Below are 23101 nucleotides of genomic sequence, written 5' to 3'. Positions count from 1 at the left end.
TCACTGCAAATCAGCCTTAAAGATTGAAATCTGATCTATATCGGATCCCGTGAGTAGCATGTCATCAACGTATAGAACGATAACCAAAAATACGTCATTAATTCTCTTCACATAGAGGGTACTCTCTATTGGACTGTTGCAAAAATCATTTACAACCAAACCTTACCTCTCTCCCACTCCGGGGGGCTAGTCCTCAGAACTGGAGAGGTACCATGACAATGCGAATGTGCAACATCATCCTCAAGGGTGCAATCATCCTGTAACTGTAATGCAGCATCCTCCTGTGAGGGATCCAAATCATGTGCCTGCAAGGCCTCATCCTCCAAAAAAGGATCAACATCGTGTGAAGCAAGAGCTGCATAAGAGTTAGGGTGCTCCACAGGGAGTGTGGGTGAAGGGGCAGGTACGGGGGTCCAAGGGTGCCTGCCATCCCTAACCACAACCCAACGCTGTGTGTCGACGACAAATCCGACACTGGTCAGGTCTGCCTGCAATCTCCATCCTCTGGCGGAAATGAGATCCGTCAGGTCTCTGAAGCATAACATGATCATCAGTAATTGATGGATCAGGAACAAGCACAAGGACCCGGGGTACACCATCAAGAGTGGCGGTAACGGCCGCGGAAGCTGAGGCGGGGGAGCTCGGGAGGATTGGTACCTCTAGAACCTGGCCAAAGGATGCCCCTATGGAAGCTAAAAGCTTCCAATAGGACCGAGGAAGAGCAGGGAACTGTAGTGAGACCGGTGTAAGGCATTGATTCTCCACCATTGGATCAAAGCCCACCTGGTACTGAAAGAAGAAAATCTTCCTAGGACCAAGAGGAAAGGGGCTGCTAGCCAAAGCCTGAGAAGTAGCTTTTGAAGAATGAAAGTCCACCTGGAAGAAGCCTCGACCAAGTAAACGAGTATCCTGAAAGTTCACAATCAGTTCCGAAGGGAGAGCTGCTAGAAGCCATACACGGGCCTGTGAACGAGAAGGGTGGGAACCATAAACTCTCGCAACAAGGGTAGTCAGGACCTCAAGGTCAATGTCGTGGTGAAGAGAGGTGATCTAGTCTTGTGAAAAATTGATGATTCTTCCGGCCAATGGGGGTGATGAGAGATTGGCCGCGGCAGAAAAAGCCATAAGACCAATCAAGAAAAGTGGGCGGCCGACTTGAATCCAGATAAAATAGCTGCTGGGAAAATGGGAGCAGAGGAAGGGGGGCTAAGGCGGGGAGCAGCTGGGGAAGCAAGGGCAAAGGGGCGGGCGGGGGCAACAGAGGGGCAGGCGGGGACTGAAGAAGACAGGGGACGGGCAGCAAAGGGGGAGGCGGGGCAGCAAGTCAGATTTTCCCTCCCTTACCTATGCGAGACGTACTTCCGCCTCTAAAGGGGGTCCTTCGTCGACCACGAGATCTGGTCGTTCCTACCTTGAGTCTTTATGAGGATTGTCTCTTGGAACATTCAGGGTCTTGGGGGTTTTTTTCCGCGTCGACGGAAACAATTTGTAAAAACCCAGCTTCATTGTGCAATCACAGGTGGACCTATGGATATATTGCTCTTGCAAGAGCATAAACTAGATGCTAGTCAGTGTGGGAGATTAGGCAAGCTTCTCTCGGGACACACCTTTTGGTCACCGGCTGTTGGTACCAAGGGTGGTGTTTGTATCTCTTTTTCAGCTTTGATCTTGCCTTGCATCATTGGACATGGCGTCATTTTGCCTGCGAGAGCGCAGTGGATCCTTCTTATGCATGGTACTACACGCATTGGTATTCTCAACCTCTATGCTCCTAACCATAGAGGTGAGAGGATTGCCTTTTGGAAATCTCTCACTACATTGATGCCTCTTGCCGACCATTGGATTATTGGTGGGGATTTTAACATGGTTGAGATGCCAACGGATAAAAGAGGTGGACATGAGGGCTTGGTGCATCCTCTTGAAAGAGCGTCTTGGGAGAGGTTTATACTCTCCATTCATGGTAGAGATTGTTGGCATGAGGATGACATTTTGAGGAGTCCATCCACTCTTCTTTATTCATGGTCTAACAGGAGAAGAGATGTAGGATGTATCTATGCACGGTTAGACAGATTTTATGTGGATGATTGGGTGCTTGACAGAGGTGGACATACTTTGTTTGCTACAGGCGCCTCCAAATCGGATCATTGCCCAGTGGTTTTATGTATTAGAGATCCGAATTGCCATGGATCAGCACCCCAGGTACGCATCCTTGATCATTTGTTTTCAGATCCAGAACTATCGCATCATATGCTTGATATTTGGAGATCTCATGACTTCTTACAGGCCTCTCAAAGCCTGGCCTCTGCTCTCTGTGATATTAGTGACTTTTATCACACGTGCCCTGTCTAAGAGGCAAGAGGCCTTGGACTTAGAAAGGACTATTAGACGTAGATTGGCTGCCTTGCAGAAAGAGCACGAGAAACATCCTCATGCTCAATGGGTTGCAGATTCTTTATGTACTATTAGAGCAAAACTTCATCACTCTCTTGAGCAGCGCGCGGAGTATCGTTTCCATGCCCAGGAATCCTTTTGGACACAGATGAGTGGCAGATGTAACAAACATTTCTTTGCTTCTCATGGCCCATCTCATGCCAGAGATAGTGTCAGGCAGTTGCAGGATTCACATGGCACTCTTCACTCAGATCCTCTCATGGTTAGACAGATTGCCAGCGATTTCTATTGCCAGCTTCTTAGTGCTGACCTGCATTTTGATATGAGACACAGGGCACAAAGGAAGGTTTGGAATGCATTGCCACATTTGATCACCGAGGAGATGTGTGCCGCTCTGGATGCCCCTTTTTCTATGCAGGCGTTCAGTCATGCTCTTCATGCCTTACCTCATGGTAAGTGTCCAGGGGAGGATGGCTGCTCCCCTGCTTTTTTCACTACTTTTTGGGATGAGATTGGGACTGAGATAACATCGGCTTTGCAGGAGATGTGGGACACAGGTTCTATGCCTTCTTCTCTCACTGAGGGGCTTATTTATCTTATTCCTAAGAGCAGGGATAAGACATTGATTGGCCAGTGGAGGCCTATCACCTTACTTGGGACTACCTATAAGATTCTTGCTAAGGCAGTGAGCATAAGATTGCAACCAATTTTGCAGGATGTTATTCATGATATACCCAAAATGGATTCTTACATGGCAGGACCATCTTTGATAACATTTTCTCGTTTTGGGAGGCTGTCGAATGGGCTAATGCGAGCAATCAGCCCTTAGCCATTCTGCTCTTGGATTTTGAGAAGGCCTATGATAGAGTGGATTGGGACTTTCTTGAGAGTACTCTTAGTCATATGGGCTTCTCTCAGAGATGGATCAAGGGAGTTTCATGCATGTATCGTGATGCCCACAGTAGAGTTCTTGCTTGTGGTGATAGAGGAGAGCGGTTTCAGATTTCTCGCTCAGTACGACAGGGCTGCCCATTAGCCCCTTTATTATATATCATAGTTGCAGAGGCCATGAGCATCTTTCTCCGCTCCACTGCTGGTATTTCAGGATTGAGGTTGCCTCTTCGTAGTCATGAGGAGTTGGTTGACTCTGAGTTAGCTGATGACACAGCCCTGTTTTTGGAGGCTTTACATATATGCTTATGTTCCTTCCGGGTAGCACTAGAGGAGTTCTGTTTGGCAGCAGGGGCACTCATTAATTGGCACAAATCTGTTGGTTTTTGGGTTAGTGATTCACCGAGAGTTGATTGGGGCGCAGAGCTTGGTTTTACTTGGATCAGCAGAGGATGTACTGCTAGATATTTGGGATGCCAAGTTGGGATTGATATTTCTCGTGCATAGCAGTTTGCTCCAGTACTCATGAGTATCCGGAAGAAGCTCCTCCATTGGAGCTCCAGGAGATTAGATTTAGTCAAGCTTTGGTGGCTAATCAGGTTTTGCTTGCCTCAGCTTGGTTTATTGGCTCTTGTTGGTGCTTCTCTCGTGCGTGCATCGGCCAATTGCGGAGATTGATCCGCAATTTTCTCTGGTCGGGCTTGGATGGCACCTCAGACAATCGTGCCAGGGTAGCTTGGCTCACAGTTATTCAGCCCAAAAGAGAGGGGGGCTTGAATATTATCGATCCGGATGTTCAATGCAGGGCGCTGCTTTTGCAAACTTGTGGTCAAAGGTTTCCTACCAGGCACTGAGCCTTGGAAGGATTTTTTCTTGCCTCATATTTCCAAATGTACACCCAGGGTCGGGAGAGACTGGATGCCCAACACACGTTTTTTGTTCACAGAGGCTGATATTAGGGCACCATCTTCCCCTCTTATTGCAGCCATTGTGAGCGCATGGAGAAGCATGAGATATTTTTTGCGACAAAGGCTTCCTAGGTCTTTGGACGAGGCTGACCGACAACCTATTATGTGGAACGAGCTCATTAGGGATGAGGCTAGTCGGCCACTTGGTGCATCTCGTTATATGCAATGGTCAGGATGGGAGAGATGCGCATACACAGTTCTTGCTTGGAAGACCTTTAAGAGTCTTCCGGAGGATCGGAGAGTTGCATCCAGCATCTTAGGGGCTCTCGCATTCGTATTGATCAGATTCATAGGATCCCTGCTCTCAGGCCTCATTGGGAGAGCTATGATATTTCTCCAGTGATACAGCGCAGATATTGGCATAGACTTTGGCACTCATACAGAAGAAGTCAGATCTCTTATTTCTTTTGGTTATTCTTACATGGTGGTCTCCCCACCAATCAGTGGAGATCAGTTTTCGGTGTAGCACCTTCCTGTCCTAGATGTGCGGCAAATTCTGCGTCCGTACAACATTGTCTGTGGGGGTGCAGCATTGCACAGCAGATTTGGGGTCATGTAGCCCAACTTATGGGCAAATTGAGTGGCCGAGCCATGCATGTGACTTGGGGGGCAGTTGCTTGGCTCTCCTAGTCCGGTCCGTAACTTTTTTATGAGGGCAGTGGTACAGATTCTGTTTTTTTCATTCGTAGAGGTATTGCCCAGCATGGTTTATTGCAGGATGTTCCTCACTCTAATTATACACCCCCTAGATAGAGGATTGACACCAGTTGGGAGATTATTGCCAGTATTACAGCATGGCAGATCTGGAGAGCTAGATGCATGGAGACTATTGAGAGGGTGTCCAGATTTTTGGGTCTCAGTGCATTAGTACTATATGGGGTGATATCATCCACACTCTTATGGCTACTTGGGCTCACATTCAGGGGCCCTCTCGTTTTGCGCAGGCGAAGCGTGTGATATTTATGCAAGAATGGGACCATGGCATCTTCTTTTCCTCTAGTACCACAGGTCTTACATGGCATCATGATGCTCCTCGTGGTTGAAATCACCTTACATATTGGGGTGATTCTATTCTCTTCCGGCTTATAGCTGTGATTGTTGTATGTTTTTCTCATACTTAATAGAAGTCTCTTTCTGAAAAACTAAAAATAAAAAAAAAATCTTGGACTTTCACCATACATCGTGCCATCTCCATGAGAGACCTGTTCTTCCTCTCAGCCACACCATTTTGCTGAGGTGTATATGGCACTGTACATTAATGCCTTATGCTTTTTCAGCCATATATGCATAAAATTCCTTGGACATATACTCCCTCCCTCGATCTGAACAAAGAGTGCCAACTTTACATTCACAAGCATTTTCAACCATGGATACAAAGTACCTAAAGCAGATAAAAACATCTGACTTCTTCTTTAATGGATACACCCAGCTATATCTAGAGTAATCATCGATAAAAGTGATGAAGTAGAGATATCCCCCAATAGATGGTGTCCTCATAGAACCACATACATCACTATGTATAAGCTGTAATTTCTTAAAAGCTCTCACAGATCCATCCTTTGGACTGCAATAGTGACACTTGCCCTTCTTTTTAGACTTATCACCTTCTTTCTCTGCATCCTTACCTAAGGATTCTGATTTTGTCTCATATCCACCATGCGAAGAAGCTTTACCTTTGCCTTTCTGACTGGCAATAAAAGCTTGATCCGCAACTCGCATAACAGATCTGTTTTGCCTAGACTGCTCTTCTTGCAAGAGTATTGAAACCAGCTCATCAAATGTAAGGGCATTTGGATTTCCCTTCATCATGAGCCTAAGGGTAGAGGAAAAACTTTGATAAGAATCCGGCAATGCATTGAGAACTGTGGACACCAATGTACCGCAACTAATGCTGCTGTCAAGACAAGGTATTCATGAAATATTCCCTAAAATGATACGCTTATATACAATGCTGCCCACACCTGATGCCTTGCATAATGTTGCCTGGCCGCCTGCTACCTGAGCCGCGTGCTGGCTGTCGACTGCTTACTCGAAGTTGCCAACTGGGTGCTCACGCCATTCTACATGCTTAGACTGATGATGCTAATGTTGATGATGATAATGATATTGATGTTAATGTTGATCCTAATGAGGCTACTGATGATGAGGATGATGTCCTAAATGTTGTCTTGACTATTATATTACTCTGGGATTAATGTTCATCATGCTAGATATGAGCCATGACACACTGCATGTGACATCCCCTCTTGCTACTCTTGGACTCCTTACGGGAGGCTCTTGACTAGGTGCTCATGCCCTTCTTCATGCTCATGCTAATGATGCTGACGTTGATGATGATGATAATGATGTTGATGTTGATACTACTGATGATGATGACGTCCTACATGTTGTCTTAATTGCTATTATTACTCAAAAATTAATGTTGTTCATGCTAGAGATTAGCCATGGCACGAGCGTGCTCTTGCTAAACTTGATGACGAGGTGGACACTCTGTAATCCTTGCTCTCTAGATTTCGAACTTTGACTCTGACTTTGACTTTGATATTTTTATCTTAACACCTTCTACTTCTGATCTCCATTTCCAAGTCTTTCTCAAGAGCTGAGCATCTGTTTCTCTACTGTCCCCATGCCTGCTATCCCTTTCCCTTAACACAACGATGGGTCACCTACCGAAACTGATCATGCATGTTGCTAGACCTTTGGAATTGATTTGAGAGCTTAATGTTGTACTAGTTCTAAGTACATACCCCCAAAGAATGCTTTCCTCTAGCTTCGCCTATTTACACACCACTCCATCTGCTACCCTGACTGTGTTGAAATGTGCAATGTAAAATGAATGGGTTATTTGGTTGAGTGTGTGAACGCACCCTAGAGGTGAAAGATATAGTGGCAAGATAAGAATGCCACATGTAATATTGAATGGTGTGTGTGTGTTGACCAAAGAAGTGGAAAAGGGAGTGCCACATGGATGATGATGTGTAAAGTGGGATAAGGCTAGAAGGCCTATATCATTGTATGGTTCACTTGTGATATGAAATAGAATTGAGTGTTGAGTGTGCATTCTCTCTCTCTCTCTCTCTCTCTTTCTCTCTCTCTCTCATGGAGTTTTTAGTGTGGTTTGTGAAGCTACCAAGGATATTTGTGAAGGTATTTTGGTGTTTTTTGCATCATTAATTTTTGGTTTGAGCATGAGAGATTGCTCAAGAGAAGGGTTGCTGATTTATGGGATGAGAGGGTCCCATGGTTCTTTGCACTTAGGCAAAGAGCATGAGAAGGTGCAAGCTGGTCCAAGCAAGAGACAAGCACTGTGGGCAAGGAATCAAGCCCATGTTTGAGCACACCAAAAAGGGATAGTGCTGGTTAGTTTGCTCAACAAAGAGGAGCAAGTTGTATGGAAGCTTTTGAAGGCTTTCATAATTGATTTTGCACCTATGGATAATGTGCTGAGAAGCTTTATGAAAGCACCCTTGAAGATTCAACATGCAAAGAGGAGGAGCATGCGAATTTTGAGCTCAATTGGGAGCTTGAAGGGGCCTCACAAGTCAAAGTGTAAATTGGAGAGGATCAAGTGCACTAAGAAAAGTCGCAATAACACCAATGGGTGTACTAAGAAGCTTGAATGTCAATGAGAAGAGGGTAGTTAAGTGTTGGCCCAAGTGTCAAGTCATGAGAGCAACAGAAGTCGGCCATGGCAAACTCCTAACAAATGGTAGTTAAGAGAGAAGCTAGACTGAAGGCGGCATCTATAGTGCAAGGTCATCGACAGTAGAGCAGAGAACAGAACAGAGAGACAAAGCTAAGTTGCAGAATTATAGCAAAAAACGTAAGACAACCAAATTGTGAGGAAATGGAGAGTTAACAAAGACTCAAAGGAAAGTCAATGGCAAGTGGCATAACCTCTACGTAGACTTGTTGCACCTTCCGCCTCTAGCAAGCTGACTAACACCAAGGAAAGGCAACGGCGGCTACTGTGGCGAACTTGGGTGATAGAGCAACAAAGAGAGAAAGGATAGTAGGCTGTAGAGAAGTGGGCAGCAATCACAACCAAGGTCTTGGAAGTAGCAGCATAGCAGTGTTTGGATATGCAACAAGAGAGGCAACGGCCGGGAGCACGTGACCACACGTTTTCTTTGACAGAAGATTAACAGAAGTGGTGCGCTAGTAGATAATATTGAGATAAGTCTCAATAATTTTTATTTTTTTTTAAATCTTATATTTTTTGGTGGAAAAAATATCCCATATAAGAGGAGGTTCACATGCCTTACAAACATAAGTGTAAATCCTTCGAAAAATCTCCTGTGAATAGGTTGTTCACACACAAGGTTCACTACCCACCGGTTTCGGCCAAAAGATTTTGTAATTTTTGATTCTCACCCACAATTGATGATGGGTAACCGTACCCGAGCGTGCATGCTCAAAACGAGAGATGTATTTTTTGTTCTCACCCATTGGTATGAGGGTTGCCTTGCTCGAGCTCACCGAGAAGCTCGAAATGGTTGTCGTGATGTGTGCATGAGCAATGCACGTGTGAGGTGCATGTGCATGGATTGGTTCCCACCCGAACTTCTATGTTCAAATTGGACTCAGTGGTTCCGCTGTCAGCGAGTCGGCTCAAAATGGACTTGGTGTCTAAGATGGTAGACGTGCGCACACATGTTTGGTTGATGAACACTCCAATGTATCATTGAGGGGGAGTGTTGAGATTGGCAATGCCAAATTGGTTGGGGATGAGAGGTGAGTGATAAAATTGATTGGAGAGATTTTATGCACACACCCAAGTTTACATTGAGAAGGAGTGTTGAAATGTGCAATGTAAAATGAATAGGTTATTTGGTTGAGTGTGTGAACGCACCCTAGAGGTGCAAGATATTGTGACAAGATAAGAATGCCACATGTAATATTGAATGGTGTGTGAGTGTTGACCAAAGAAGTGGAAAAGGGAGTGTCCCATGGATGATGATGTGTAAAGTGGAATAAGGCTAGAAAGCCTATATCATTGTATGGTTCACTTGTGATATGAAATAGAATTGAGTGTTGAGTGTGCATTCTCTCTCTCATGGAGTTTTTAGTGTGGTTTAATCCACCTTAATTATGTTGTTTAATCTATGTCTATCACCATGATCAATCCCATTTTAGGATTTTTAACAGACTGCGTTCTTCGGCTGGATATGTACACATCCTTGGGACTATGCTTAGTGGCTGAGCCTGAATGCTTTGATACCAATGTTGCATGCACAGAAGCCTTGCTGTACTGATCCACAACCCTAAGCCTCATTAAGAACAAGATGTTGATTTAAACATGATTAAGACATAGGAGAGAGAAGAAAAGAGAGAGAGTTGGTGTCAGATTTTCTTGTATTTAATATGGTACAAAAAGGTGACATGGTTGTCTGTACATGACTTAGACCCTTGGTCAGCCCCAAAGGGGTGACCTTTGGCCTTCTACATACTTCTGCTAACTTCTAAACTTCTCAATGATGAGAATGCTGAATTACTTGATGCAAATGTTGAGATATGCTTATATACATGCTCAAGTTGCTTGTCAGCCTGCTGCTAGACAAGGTATTCATGAAATATTCCCTAAAATGCTATGCCTATATACAATGCTTCCCAAACCTGATGCCTTGCATGTTGTCGCATGCTGCTTGAGCCACCTGCTGGTTGCCGACTGGGTGCTCACGCCCTTCTTCATGCTTATGAAGATGATGATGATAATGATGCTACTAATGATGATATGATGTCCTACAGGCTGTCTTCACTGCTCTATTACTCAAGGATTAATAATGTTCATGCTAGAGATTAGCCATGGCACGAGCGTGCGCATGACAATCAAAGTCAGGGAATCGCTTGGCGGTGCTGTCTTAAGGACCAACTGGCCAGAGACTGGCATATGGCCCACCACGACCCCTTCTTGGCTTCTTGTTGGGTCTTCACTTCCTCGATCTCCTTCTTGAGTTGGAGCAGAGTGCCTTCCTCACTTTGAGATTTTTGGCTCACTTTGAATGCCTCCAATTCTTGCTTCAACAGAGCCACCGGGTCATCCAATGGTGTTGCCGTTGGATGCATAGAGCCCACATCACACTCAAACATGAGACGTGCATTTTCTAGTTGGAAGGCTAGCTCTTGATATTCCACAAAGTGGTTGGTGGTGGCCGAATCTCTCAAATCTTCCATTGGGTCTGTGTCACCCATTGAGACATCATGAAGTCGCCAGGGTAAGTCAGTAGGCGGACCACTACCATTGTGGTCTGTGTCATGAGTTCTGACACTCTCCCCTAGTAGAAGTTGCAATTTTGCTAGCTCTTGAAGAAAGCTCAAAATTACCACGTCAGAAGGTGTTCTTCAGGGTGGCCCAGTCCGCAATGTGGTAACTTGAAAACTGGCTAAAGCATTTGTCTACAAAGCCTTCTAGCATGGACGGAAAGAGTACCAAGAAGGCATCCTCCCGCTCGAGGCCTCAACTCTTGCACATAGAAATGAACCACCAGATGTCATCTACACCTTCAGTGGCGGATCCTCTAAAAGTGGGAAGCTTGAATTTACCCGGCCCAACATTGTGGAAAGGAGTTTCGCGCTAGGAGGGTTGGCTAGGCCTCCAACATTGTTACCAAATGCAGGATTACCAAATTACCAACATAAGCTACCATAGGGAAGGGTGGAAGGGGGTCCCTAAGTGATACAAAATTGACCCTCTTCTGGCTATAGCAGCGTATTGAGAGGGGACTCTTGTTTGGGCTGACCGGACTACCGCAAGAGCATGTATTGGCGCAAACAGAGGACCAGAGACAGAGCTAACAGGACTCCAAGTTTCAAGTGTCCCACCAGGCATGCCAAATTTTTAGTGTACCTGTAGTAGTAGGGTTGGTTGCCCGCACACTAAAGTGATAGTTCTCCACTAGATAGTATGTCTGGAGTCCTCAATACTCATGGCACAATGCACACATGAACAGACTAAGACAAACTAGAATATGAGCATAGCACAATGACAAGAATACTGTAAACAACACTTGCATTACTTCCAAGATGCTGTTACATGCCCTTCCCTGTACTATGCAAACTCTGCAGTGGTCGCAGTGAGTAGGGCGACACGCAGATTGAAGAGCAAGTGACTACAGCACAATGAATAGACTAGATGGGAAAGGATGTCCTCTGGACTAGATAGAAAGGTTGGTTACGGATAAAAGGATGTAGGATGTAGGATATCCTCAAGGATGACTGAGAGCCATTTAAATGATTCTGCAAGACGACGTGGAGTTAGTGGCATCTCCTATCCCTAGATGCCCATCAGAGTGATAGGCCTTCGGTGAAATCTCCTATCTCTGGTAGATGCCATCGGAGTGACAATGCGGTGCCTTCAATGCCAATGCGCACAGCTCTCATGTATCCATTGGTTGTGCACTTCCGGTTTTGGATAGTCCACCAAATGCTCTGGGATGGTCCAGTGGACGGTCCAGCATCAAGGTGATCAAGCATTATTCATGAAAGGATTGCAATGAACAAGGAAACAGGTCTTGGTCATATTATTGAGTTTTGCATTATCGATGCAGTTCCAACCACTGTTTTCAATTTGCATCATATTCCTAGTGATACTTGCTCGAAGACAATGGCCAACAGTACAGTTTGGTACTTCTGGAGAGCCAGATGCACACAGGCCACCGGCAAAACTCGCATCCTAGACCATTTCTTGCATCTTGATTGATATTTCGCATGAACATATGGCCATTTGATCGAGAATACAGGGCTCCTCCGGATCTGCAACTGCCAAGAGGAAGAGCTTTCTCAGTGTGAATGGAAATAACGTCTATTCGATTCTGAGTCTTCCTCTTGCACATCTTGGTGTTTCAGCCACCTCAGGGGTTGACTCATGCTATGCATGGCATACCGACTCCTTGAGTCTTGGCTCATATGTTGTATTCATCATATATAACAGAAGTCCAAGATGGAACGTTACATTCTTCTTCTACTTGACAGCCCAAGAGTTTCTTATGTTGGGAGATTATTTGGATCTTTACAACTTGGTGAATATGCAGCGCTAGATGTACATTCCTCCATTTACATACTCCTTCTCATGTACATACTTTTTTGTCCATTCTCCTAACTTTTCTTTGGTTTGGTTGTACTTGGTAATAGCAAGGGAAGCCAAGGAAAAGGCAGAAGAAGAGGCAGGCAGATAGGGGGAGCGGAGTGGGGGATGTTTGTGTGGCGGGCTGGGTCAGCGCGTAATTGCATTGGCCAACAAGTTTTGCTTCCTATAGCCTTCTATATGCCTTCTATTGGTGTATTTATGGATGGAGTGTTGGGAACGTTAGAAACTTTGTCAATTTTCTATGTATGGAGTGTTGTGAACATTAGAAACTTAGTCCAAGTAGTATTGTAGACAAAGGAGCCAAAGTTGCTACTTGGGAGTCTTTCTTTCTCCAAGAGTTGCATCTTGGACTTTTACTTCTATCAAGTATGAAAAAATATACAAAAGGGAGATCTCAAACCAAACAAGGGGGAAATCTCAACCAATCAGGTGTCATGTGCTCCAACAAGGTCCCATATGAGTGGGAGTGAAAAAGATGCCATGATCTCACTCTCTCATCAACTGGCCGCACTCTCTCCACAGCTCTCAAAGGTCCCTGGATTCTCGTCCAAGTGGCCATGAGGGTGTGGATGCGATCACTCCAAATTCTTGCAAATGCATCGTGTATAATAAACCAAATTGCCTTGAATGGCCTCAGGGCATCTAGCCTTCCAAACATGCAAACCTACCATGTCAACAATAATCTCCCACATGCACTGTCCAATCTTTGTGCAAGTGGGGTGTATCCTGATTCCAGCAGGTCTTGAAGACAGCACCACCAAGCAATTCCCTGAGTCAGGCAAGCCCTGAAGATGGCACCACCAAGCAAATCCCTTGTTGATCATAATGACGAGGTCCCTGTCGTTCCCCTCACGCTGAGGTATGGTAGACAAAGGAGCCAAAGTCGTATTGTAGACAAAGGAGCCAAAGTTGCTGCTTGGGAGTCTTTCTTTTTCCGAGAGTTGCATCTTGGACTTTTACTTCTATTAAGTATGAAAAAACATACAAAAGGGAGCTCTAAAACCAAACAAGGGGGGAAATCTCAACCAATCAGGTGTCATGTGCTCCAACAAGGTCCCATATGAGTGGCAGTGAAAAAGATGCCACTCTCTCCACAGCTCTCAAAGGTCCCTAGATTCTCGCCCAAGTGGCCATGAGGGTGTGGATGCGATCACTCCAAATTCTTGCAAATGCATTGTGTATAATAAACCAAATTGCCTTGAATGGCCTCAGGGCATCTAGCCTTCCAAACATGCCAACCTACAATGTCAACAACAATCTCCCACATGCACTGTCCAATCTTTGTGCAAGTGGGGTGTATCCTGATTCCGGCAGGTCTTGAAGACAGCACAGCCAAGCAATTCCCTGAGTCGGGCAAGCCCTGAAGACAGCACCTCTGACAAGTCTTGAAGATGGCACCGCCAAGCAACTCACTTGTTGATCATAATGACAAGGTCCCTGTCGTTCCCCTCACACTTGAGGTATGGACCTGACTATGTCACACAAATGATAACACCAAAAGAAATGTAAGCATCCTTCCTCATTGCTATCGCAATCTAAATCCTATGTGCTTCCCTACACTCCCATAAGCAATGGTAGACTGTCTCTGAAGCTCCTCAACCTCTTGGGCATGCTGGGCTAACACCAAAAAACGATCTCCACTGGAGGGTGGTGAGACCACCAAGTAGAGAAAGCCAAATAAAGGAGAAAATACGTGTCCTCTTGTATGAGTGCCACAACCTCCGCCAAAAAGCCATCTGAATGTCAGTGTGACACCATAAGCCTCCCAATGAGGTCTAAGAGTAGGGACTCTATGAATGTGTCCCAAGACAATACACTTGGCATTCCGCACAATATAACTAAAGAAACGCACGCTTTTCATCGGGTTGTTAGCATCCCTCCACTCCCACTCACTTAGTCCCTATGCAAATACTTGATAGGACATCCACTGTACAACAAAAGGATCCAAGTATCTGTGATCATCCCTAAAGGGAGATAAATATAAAATTGCTTCCTTGTTCTGCCAACAACTTTCACAAGACGCACCACTGGGTCCTCAGTGATATCCCCTACCCATCACTTACCATCCATCCTTACAATAATGGGGGAAAAGACAGGTGCATCCTCCCGCGACGTGTGGAGGCCCATAACCTGTTGAGGTACACCTATCCTTGAGAAGACTCCTAACCACGAGGGATGAAACTCTTCCAAGAAGGTCGCTGTGCTCCAGTGGTTCGGTATGGCAGTATCAATCTGCACAATCCACTGAATATTACCCCTCAGATGTTGCGTAAGCACCACCGTAATCCTCCATAAGGCTTTTAAACCTCTTCCAATCCAACACTATGGGGAAAAGCGTCTCCCAGCCAACCCACTGACTATGCGTAGCTGCCCCAAGAGGTCTACCATACTCATCCAAGATCAAGTCATTCCAATATGCAGTTACCTTCTACTCATGTCAATCCAACCAACTCTTGAGGTGTGGTCCTACAGAATGGATGCCTAGGTACAGACCTCGTCTCCCTCTATTCCAGATACATAATGTAAAGTGTAGAATAATATGCAAGAGACTCATTTCTTGTTTCAAAAATTAAAAAGGCATACCTCAGACCACAAAATCCAAAGCAAATAATCATTCTAGCCTGAGAAACAAAAATCTAAAAAAAATTTGCAGGCTTCACATAACTGAGCAAAAAAGAAAGAAAATAGAAAACAAAACCCACTTAAGTCTTCACATGTTTGAAGAAAATAGTCAACAAGAAGTTTGACACTCCTGATGATGATATAGTGAGCTAACCTTGTTGGTGCAAGAGCCTTTTGTCCGTATCGCCTTCCATTCACAGTCAATGCCCACCACAGAAACCCCATTAAGATGCCTTGTAGCAAAATCTAGCTCTTTTGCAGAATCAACCCACACAACTTTATCAACGGAGATGATGTCACTCAACTGTAAACAGTGCCTGGTTTCTTCTTGTTTGCATAAGAAAAACCATCAAGAGAATATTTTATAAGAATCTGAAAAAAGGGCTCTTAAACATGAAATATTCATTGCCAAGCTAACATCTCTAAACTAATCACCAAGTTTGATAGGACTAATAATGAATACACTGATTTGACTCGCCTGCGAGCTCCGCTCTCCCCCCCCCCGCTGTTTCTCGCCATCGCGCCTCACCTTCCCCCCCCGCCAGCCCTCCGCGGTGTCCTCCGCCCTCTCCCCCGCCTTCTTCATCGCACCCCTCTACGCCGCCCTCCGCCTTCTGCCTCGCGTTTCTCCCCCGCCTTCACCGCCCCGCCTCCACTCCCCCGCCTCCCTCCTCTTCTTCGCTTTCTTCCCCCCCCGCCTTCTCTTCCTTCGCCTCCCTCCTCGCTGCATTCCCCGCCTCTCCCCCCGCCGTTTACTCCTTTCCTTCTTCCTCCGCCTCTCTATCATCCTTCGCCTCCCCCTCTCTTCTCTCCCTCGCCACCTCTCCCCCCTCCGCCCTCTTTCTCCTCCCTTCCGTCCCGCCCCTCCGCCCACCGTTAACTCCTCCCCGCCTCAGCTCCCCCCCCCCGCGCCCCGCCCCCGCTATCCGGTAACCCGCCGCTTCTCTTTTTTCCTCGCAGGGCTGTGTCCCTCCAGTTGGTGACCCCGGTTTCTGGCTTTTTCCCTCTGGAGGACTCCATGGAAGCCGCTCCGACTAACCCTGCCGATTCCGGTCTCCGTCTGGAGTTCACAGCTGAAGATCTTCAGTTGTTTGCTTCCACAGTTTCCGCTCTTGAGGCCTCCTCCTTGGTCTGCAAGATAGTGGGTAGCCGTCCGATGCGGAGAGAGCTTCGCGACCTTCTGCAAGGCAGCCTTGTTGGCGTGCCCGCCAAGATCGTCAGCGTGGATTTTTTGGGACGTGGCTACTATCAGGTGGATTTCGAGTCCCCACAGGCAGCTCAGATGGTGCTGGCTCGGAGCCCCATTGCCCTCCGCTCTTCCCGGGCGTTCCTGGCGCGATGGACTCATGGTTTCGACCCCGCTTCTGACCCGCTAGCAGGCGCGACAGGTTTCCCCGTCACTATCTGTTTTCCTGGACTCCGTAGGGAGTACTTGCCCCTCTTGTCATCCATTGGCAAGGCGTTCGGGCAGGTGGTGGAGACGCCTCAGACAGCGGCTTCAGTGATTGCTCGGGCAGCAGGACTCCCGGCCATTCGGGTTGTGGTTCCGTCACCGGAGTCCCTCCCGAAGACGATCCTTCTCCCTTGTCTTTCTGGAGGACATATGATACAGCGCGTGGAGTATTCGGGCCTCCCCGGCCAGTGTTACATATGTCGGGAGATGGGCCATCTCGCACGCGCCTGTCCCCGCAAGGGGGCTCATCCTTCACGTTATGCCGCCTCCGGACCCCCTGCAGCAGGAGACCCGAGGGGTGGCCATCCACTTCAGCGACCGGACATCCCTGGCTCGTCACAGCAGGCGCCATCATCTGACGAGCAGGCCCCGGTGGAGGATGCCGCGCAGTCCCAGGAGGCTGGCGGATGGCAGGAGGTTCGCCGGCGGAAACGCCCGGCCCGCAGGGACCGTCGTCGTAGACGCCAGCAGGCAGCACAGGCTGGCGGACAGGCGACTCCGGCTGGCGGACAGGCATCTACCCGCACTTATGCTCCTGTCAGGGATAGGCGGCCAGCAGGTCCCACCCCGATGGACGAGGATTCAGACTCAGTGCCCGTTGAGGCCGCTGGTGGAGCCTCCCACGTGGAGACCCCGCTCCCACCTCCCCCCGCGGGGGGCCCCCCACCCTCCTTGGAGCAGATTCCTGAGGATCCTGGGCCGCACTCTTCGACCCCCGGCTCCCCTTCCCCTCACCCGGAGAGCACTCCTTCCACCCTTCCTTCTCCCCCCCCAGCCCCCCCTCTTCCGCCTCCCCCGGCGGCCCCCCCTGACACCTATCCTCTGGCAGATGCCTCTCCATCCTCTCCTCGCTCTCCCCCCTCCTCGCCACGAGCCCCCATCCCTCCCTCGGCCTCTCCAGGATACTTCGCCAGACCACCCACTGCCCCGGGGCAGCGCAGCTGGGTAGGCCAGAGCTCAGTCCAGCGGCTGTTCCACCGCCACTCCGGGCCGGTGGAGATGGCGATCCTCGCCTCGCCCGCCACAGAGTTCTCTCCAGCCTCCCCTGGGGGGCCCCCGCGAGTGATGGGGCTACCAGTGGATTACGGTTTTTTCAGGTGCCTCCAGCTGGATGCTGGCCCGTTCGAGACACTAGTCGCGCCCTTGCGAGTTTGCGTGGTGTGCCATCCCTCTCGTTCTCCCTCTGTGGTGAGCAGCATGGTGGCTTTCTCCTTTCCTCTCAGTGTTGCCCCAGACACAGCATGGGATTGCAACTCTGTAGAGGAAGTTTTGCGTGATCAGATACCGGAGTTTTCTCATCACTTCAGTGACTTGGGGCTCACGGACCTATTGCAGACCCGATTACACTCAGCCCGCATGAGCCTGTTTGGTATAGGAGACTGGCGGGCGGATCCGGTCCACACCTCAGTTGAGGCGGTGCTTCTGATTCTCCTCCATGCCGCCCCGAGGGTGCAGCCTACCTTTAGATACATATATGCAGAGGATTGGTCTCACGCCTATGCCCTGGACAGGGCGAAGGCGGAGTGGGGCTGGACACAGAGACAGGTCACCCCTTTTTTGGAGAGACTCCGCACCCGGACAGACAGTGATTATTCTCCCTCCAAGCCGGCGCCCAAGACTCACAGAGTGGAGGGCAGATCATCCGGGCCGGCTGAGAGGGGTGAGCCAGTGGAGGCTGCTTCACTTGCCATAGCTCATCCATGAGGATCCTCTCATGGAACATCCAGGGTCTCGGTGGACATCCCTGCTACATTGGCCGGGGCAGACTTCGCCAGGAGATCCAGAGGGCTCTCGTTGGAGGACCCATCGATATCCTTTTCATCCAGGAGCACCACCTTTCTGCTGGGCGTACCCGCACCTGCGGGAAGATCTTGCCTGGCAGGAGTCACACTTTTTGGTCCCCGGCATATGGCTCCCAGGGGAACCAGGGTGGAGTATGCATCTCAGTCAGCGAGCAGCTTCTATCTGAAGTTGTGGACTCTGGCATTCTGGTCCAGGGTCGTGCGCAGTGGATCATCCTTCGGGTTGGGGAAGACCGCATTGGCTTCCTCAACTTCTACGCCCCTAATGGGGCGACCGGGAGAGCCGAGTTCTGGAGCACCATTAGGCAGTCCCTCCCCTTGGCAGACCACTGGTGCCTCGGAGGGGATTGCAACATGCTGGAGGATGCAGAGGACAGGATGGGGGGCAGCCAGGAGACCATTCATGGGCCGGAGCTAGCTGCCTGGGAGGAACTAGTGCTTCAGGTGAGAGGCCAGGATCCGTGGACTCTCCCGGAGTTTGGCAGGTTGCAGGGGAGCCTATCTTTCTCGCGCTCGGATAGACGGGCCACAGGGGTTAACCTATCCCGCATCGACAAGTTTTACATTGATGAGTGGGCCTGTGATAGAGGTGGCACAGTGGGCATACTTGCAGGCTCCTCGTTTTCAGATCACTATCCAGTGCTTCTCCAGATTGAGGACCCCACGAGAGGAGAGCAGAGCCAGAGCGTCCGGATTCCAGATTGTCTCATAGAGGAGCCCGAGATTGCGATCGGAGTTGAGCAGGTCTGGCAGGAGCTACAGTTCAGGAGAGGATCGGCAGCCAGCGATCTTGCCAGTGGCTTGCAGGAGATTAGCCAGATGCTCAGACAGGCTGCCTTGGACCGGCTGGAGGCTTTCAGAGAGCAGGAGAGGAGCTTACGGAGGAGTCTAGCGTCCCTCCAGAGACTCCAGGAGAGGGATCCTACGAGCCCTTGGATCTCAGAGCAGATGGAGTCAGCTCGCACGGAGATCAGATCCATCGAGGAGAGGAGGGTGGAGTTCCGATTCCATGCTCGGGCTTCCTTTTGGACACAGGCTGGGGACAGAGTGACTCGAGATTTCTTTGAGGCGACAGGGCCTCGCTTCAGACGAGAGGGTCTCAGGCGTCTCCGGCAGGCTGATGGCCAGGTTGTGGTGGATCCCCCCAGGGTTCGGGCTATAGCCACAGATTTTTACAGGGACCTTCTCTCTGCTGAGCCAGCAGATGACAGGGTGAGAGAGGCTCGGGAGGCAGTCTGGAGCTTCACGAGACCGGTTGTGCCGGCCCATTTACAGCACTCCCTTCTCTCCCCCTTCTCGGATACGGAACTGGAGGAGGCTCTTCAGGCATTACCTCGGGGCAAATGCCCAGGTGAGGACGGTCTTTCGGTGGCTTTCTTCCAGAGGTACTGGGGCCTCTTACACAGGGGCTTCAGATTGGCATTCCAGGAGATTATGGAGTCAGGAGTAATGCCGGACAGCATGGCTGAGGGTTTGATCCACTTGATCCCCAAAGAGGGAGGAGACAGACTGGAGATTAGACAGTGGAGACCGATCACCTTGCTAGGCACGGCCTACAAGGTCCTAGCTAAGGCGATCAGCAGGCGGCTTCAGCCTCACCTTCCGGACATCATCCACTCCACGCAGACTGGCTTCATCCAGGATAGGAGCATTCTGGATAACATTTTCTCCTTCTGGGAGGCTACGGCTCTGGCTAGATTTCGACAGGAGGATCTGGCAGTGCTCCTTCTCGACTTCGAGAAGGCATATGATCGGGTGGACTGGGCCTTCTTGGAAGGCACTATGGAGAGGATGGGCTTCCCCCCTCAGTGGATCCGTGGGGTCTCTGCACTCTACTCATCGGCTCATAGCCAGGTGCTGATACAGGGCGTGCGCGGAGAGAGGTTCCAGCTCTCGCGCTCGGTGCGGCAGGGGTGCCCCTTAGCGCCCTTTCTTTTTCTTTTTGTGGCGGAGGCCATGAGCACTTTTTTGACGGCACAGGATACAGGTTTGCGGGGCCTCCAGCTTCCCATCCGTACCTCGGAGGAGCTCCTAGACTCGGAGTTTGCGGATGACACTGCTGTCTATCTTCAGGGAGGTGAGGAGAACCTCCGCCGCTTCGCCTTAGCCATGGACAGGTTTTGCAGAGCTTCGGGCGCTTTGATCAACTGGCACAAGTCGTGTGGGCTGTGGGTCAGCTCTATGCCCCCCCCCGACTTGGAGGCCAGTTGACGGTTTTCAGTGGCTGCCCCCTGGCACTACAGTGCGTTATTTGGGATGTTATGTGGGCATTGACATATCTCCGGAGCAGCAGATAGCCCCCCTTCTTCTGAGCATTCGGAAGAAGCTTCTGTATTGGAGTACCGCTCGTTTATCTCTGGCTGGCCGAGTAGTTGTGGCCAACCAGGTTCTGCTTGCTACTATGTGGTACATCACTTCCTGCTGGGCCTTCTCTCGGGCATGCATTGGCCAGGTGCAGCGGCTCATCAGGAACTTTCTTTGGTCCGGTGGCGACGGGCGGCCCGCCAGGGCCAAGGTGGCATGGGCGGTGATCACTCAGCCGAGGGAGAGAGGCGGCCTGGGCATTGTTGATCCTATTTGCCAAAGCCGAGCATTGCTTGGCAAGTTGGTAGTTCGTGGCCTCCTGCCAGGCGCTGAGCCGTGGAAGGAGTTTCTTGTTTCCAGGATGCTCAGCCGCACCCCCTCTCTTAGCGGCCCCTGGACCCCCAGCATTAGGTGGATCTTTACAGAGCAGCGATCCAGAGGAGTGGGCCTTGGCTTCGAGGAGCGTTTTGCAGCTAGCCTTCTGAGGGCCTGGTCGCATCTGAGGCCGTCACTCTTCCAGACTCCTCCGGGCACCGATGAGGAGCGCCTGAGGCAGCCATTGATCTGGAACCCCTTGATTCGACTTCCCAGTGGCCATATGGTTGGATCGCGGTCTCACGTGTCGTGGGGCCCTTTGAGCTCCGGCCCAGCCCAGTCCCTGGACGACTGGATATGTTTTCAGCAGCTGCCTCTAGAGGCCCAGGAGAGGAGACTCAGTGGGATGAGGGGCAGAGAGTTGATGAGACAGGACATTGAGGCGGCCATCCCCCGGGAGTGGCGGACCCCAGTACAGGACCCTCCACCTCCACAGTGGATGGGTGTCTTTACTCGGCATGAGATCCTTCTAGCGGTCTGCGGCACAGCGGAGAGAGTCGCCCCACTCACTTTCGAGGTGGGAGAGGGTGGCCAGCTTCAGAGGACACGACTAGATTTGGATGGGCTCCAGGGTTGTATTCTTCAGAGGGTGCGGGTGGTCCGCTTTCATCAGAGACTGTGGCATGTAGACCCCTCACCGGCCTCGATAGGAGAGGACTGTTCTTGGAGATTATGGGCTTGGGACAGCAGGCCTCTTATTCGCCTTCAGTGGGATCCAGGTGAGTGGTTTTGGCGAGATCCCTACTTGGCCCCTACCAGCCCAGGCATCCCCTTTTTTCAGTACACAGCGAGGCTGGGGCGGCGGATTCAGAGGCACAGGATAGCGAGCACCCCGGCGGCGGCCGAGCATTGGCGGCGACAGGGGCTCTCCCCTGCCTTTCTTAGGGACTTCTGGCAGCGCCTGTGGGCCAGCTTCCGGCCCCGGAAGGTGACGCTTTTTCTCTGGCTCACAGCGCATAGAGGACTGGCTGTGGGGGCATGGCTAGCTTTTGGCAGACACCCAGCGTCCTGCCCTCGGTGCGGCCATGCACAGGAGTCGCAGCGGCACTGCTTATGGGATTGCCCACAGGCTCAGCAGGTCTGGCAGCGCGCTCTCAGGATGGTTTTTGCAGGCTCACCAGGTGAGATGCTGGTGACGTGGGGTGCGGTGGCTTGGGCCACGGACAGCGGCCCGGCCCTTGGATATGAGGACGTCCCTGGCAGCGCGACCATCCAGGTCTCTGACAGGGCGATGGCGGTGGTTCCGACGCCAGACTTCTCATCGGCAGCCCCTCAGGAGGGGGTCGGGCACAGATGGGAGGTGATCAGCAGCATGACGGCTTGGCACATATGGAGAGCCCGATGCAGGGAGGCCATTGACCGCCAGGCGACTCCACCGGCGGAGGTCATACAGGCCCTCTGGGTGGACATCATTCACACCTTGAGAGGACACTGGGGGAAACTCCAGGGCGACTCGGATCGCATGAGAGGGCGCCGCAAGGCTTTCCTCCGCACTTGGCACCCTGGCCCTTTCCTCACCGCGAGGGGCGAGGATGTCACTTGGCACTACAGGCCTCCAGTCTGGCTTTTCTCACCTCCTACATGTACTACTAGGTAGCCCCCCCCAGAGAGCGGCCAGCCACGGGGGTGGAGCTCAGGAGTTCACTGTGTTTTATCCCTCCTTGCGAGGTGAGCTTTGTAGCCTTATGGCGTTTTCTCATTAACTAATAGAAGGATCTTTTTCCCGGAAAAAAAAAAAAAAAAAAAAAAAAAGAAATATTCATTGCCAAACATGAAGATTGTTTAAAAATGTCACGACCAAATCAACGACTGCCTAATCACTCACTCCTTCCAAGAAACTTCTATGCACATCAAGAACCTTTTTCTATTAGCAAAGGTTACTAATCACATGCATCATGATTGCTCCATGACTATTAGGGAACACTAGGTATGCAGAACATAAATTGTAAGTACTGATATAAGAGAACTGGAATTACATGGTATATGTACAATGATGTCTGCCATTGAGAGTCTCATGAGATGTATACAATGAGTGAAATAATGAAAATGTTAATAGAGTTTTACTACTAAGCTAAAAGGATAAAATCATGAAACTAAAACCTAATGAAGTCCATTCCCTAGGCCATGTAGATGTAAAGTCCTGTGTGGTGGCCTAGCAAATTGGCTAAGGAAATGAAAAAGCTAATAGATGCCGTCTACGCAGGCTAAA

The 23101-nt window shown here is 49.7% G+C and overlaps 1 protein-coding gene across 5 annotated transcripts in view; it reads right to left on the bottom strand.

Annotated features, from left to right (window-relative positions):
- LOC147622664 (uncharacterized) overlaps window positions 1-23101 on the bottom strand; it is a 111832-nt gene that overhangs the window by 56041 nt on the left and 32690 nt on the right. For all 5 annotated transcript variants that reach the window (XM_086822231.1, XM_086822232.1, XM_086822234.1 and 2 more), the window contains one exon: window positions 15113-15282. In XM_086822231.1, the coding sequence (XP_086678357.1) occupies window positions 15113-15282 (170 nt within the window). The remainder of the gene's footprint in view (window positions 1-15112; window positions 15283-23101) is intronic.

This window comes from Cibotium barometz, chromosome 28 (assembly GCF_041138505.1).
Source record: "Cibotium barometz isolate CiBa-2024 chromosome 28, ASM4113850v1, whole genome shotgun sequence".
Lineage (NCBI taxonomy): Eukaryota > Viridiplantae > Streptophyta > Polypodiopsida > Cyatheales > Cibotiaceae > Cibotium > Cibotium barometz.
Note: the sequence above shows the minus strand (reverse complement) of the source record. Positions and strands in the feature narration are given on the sequence as shown.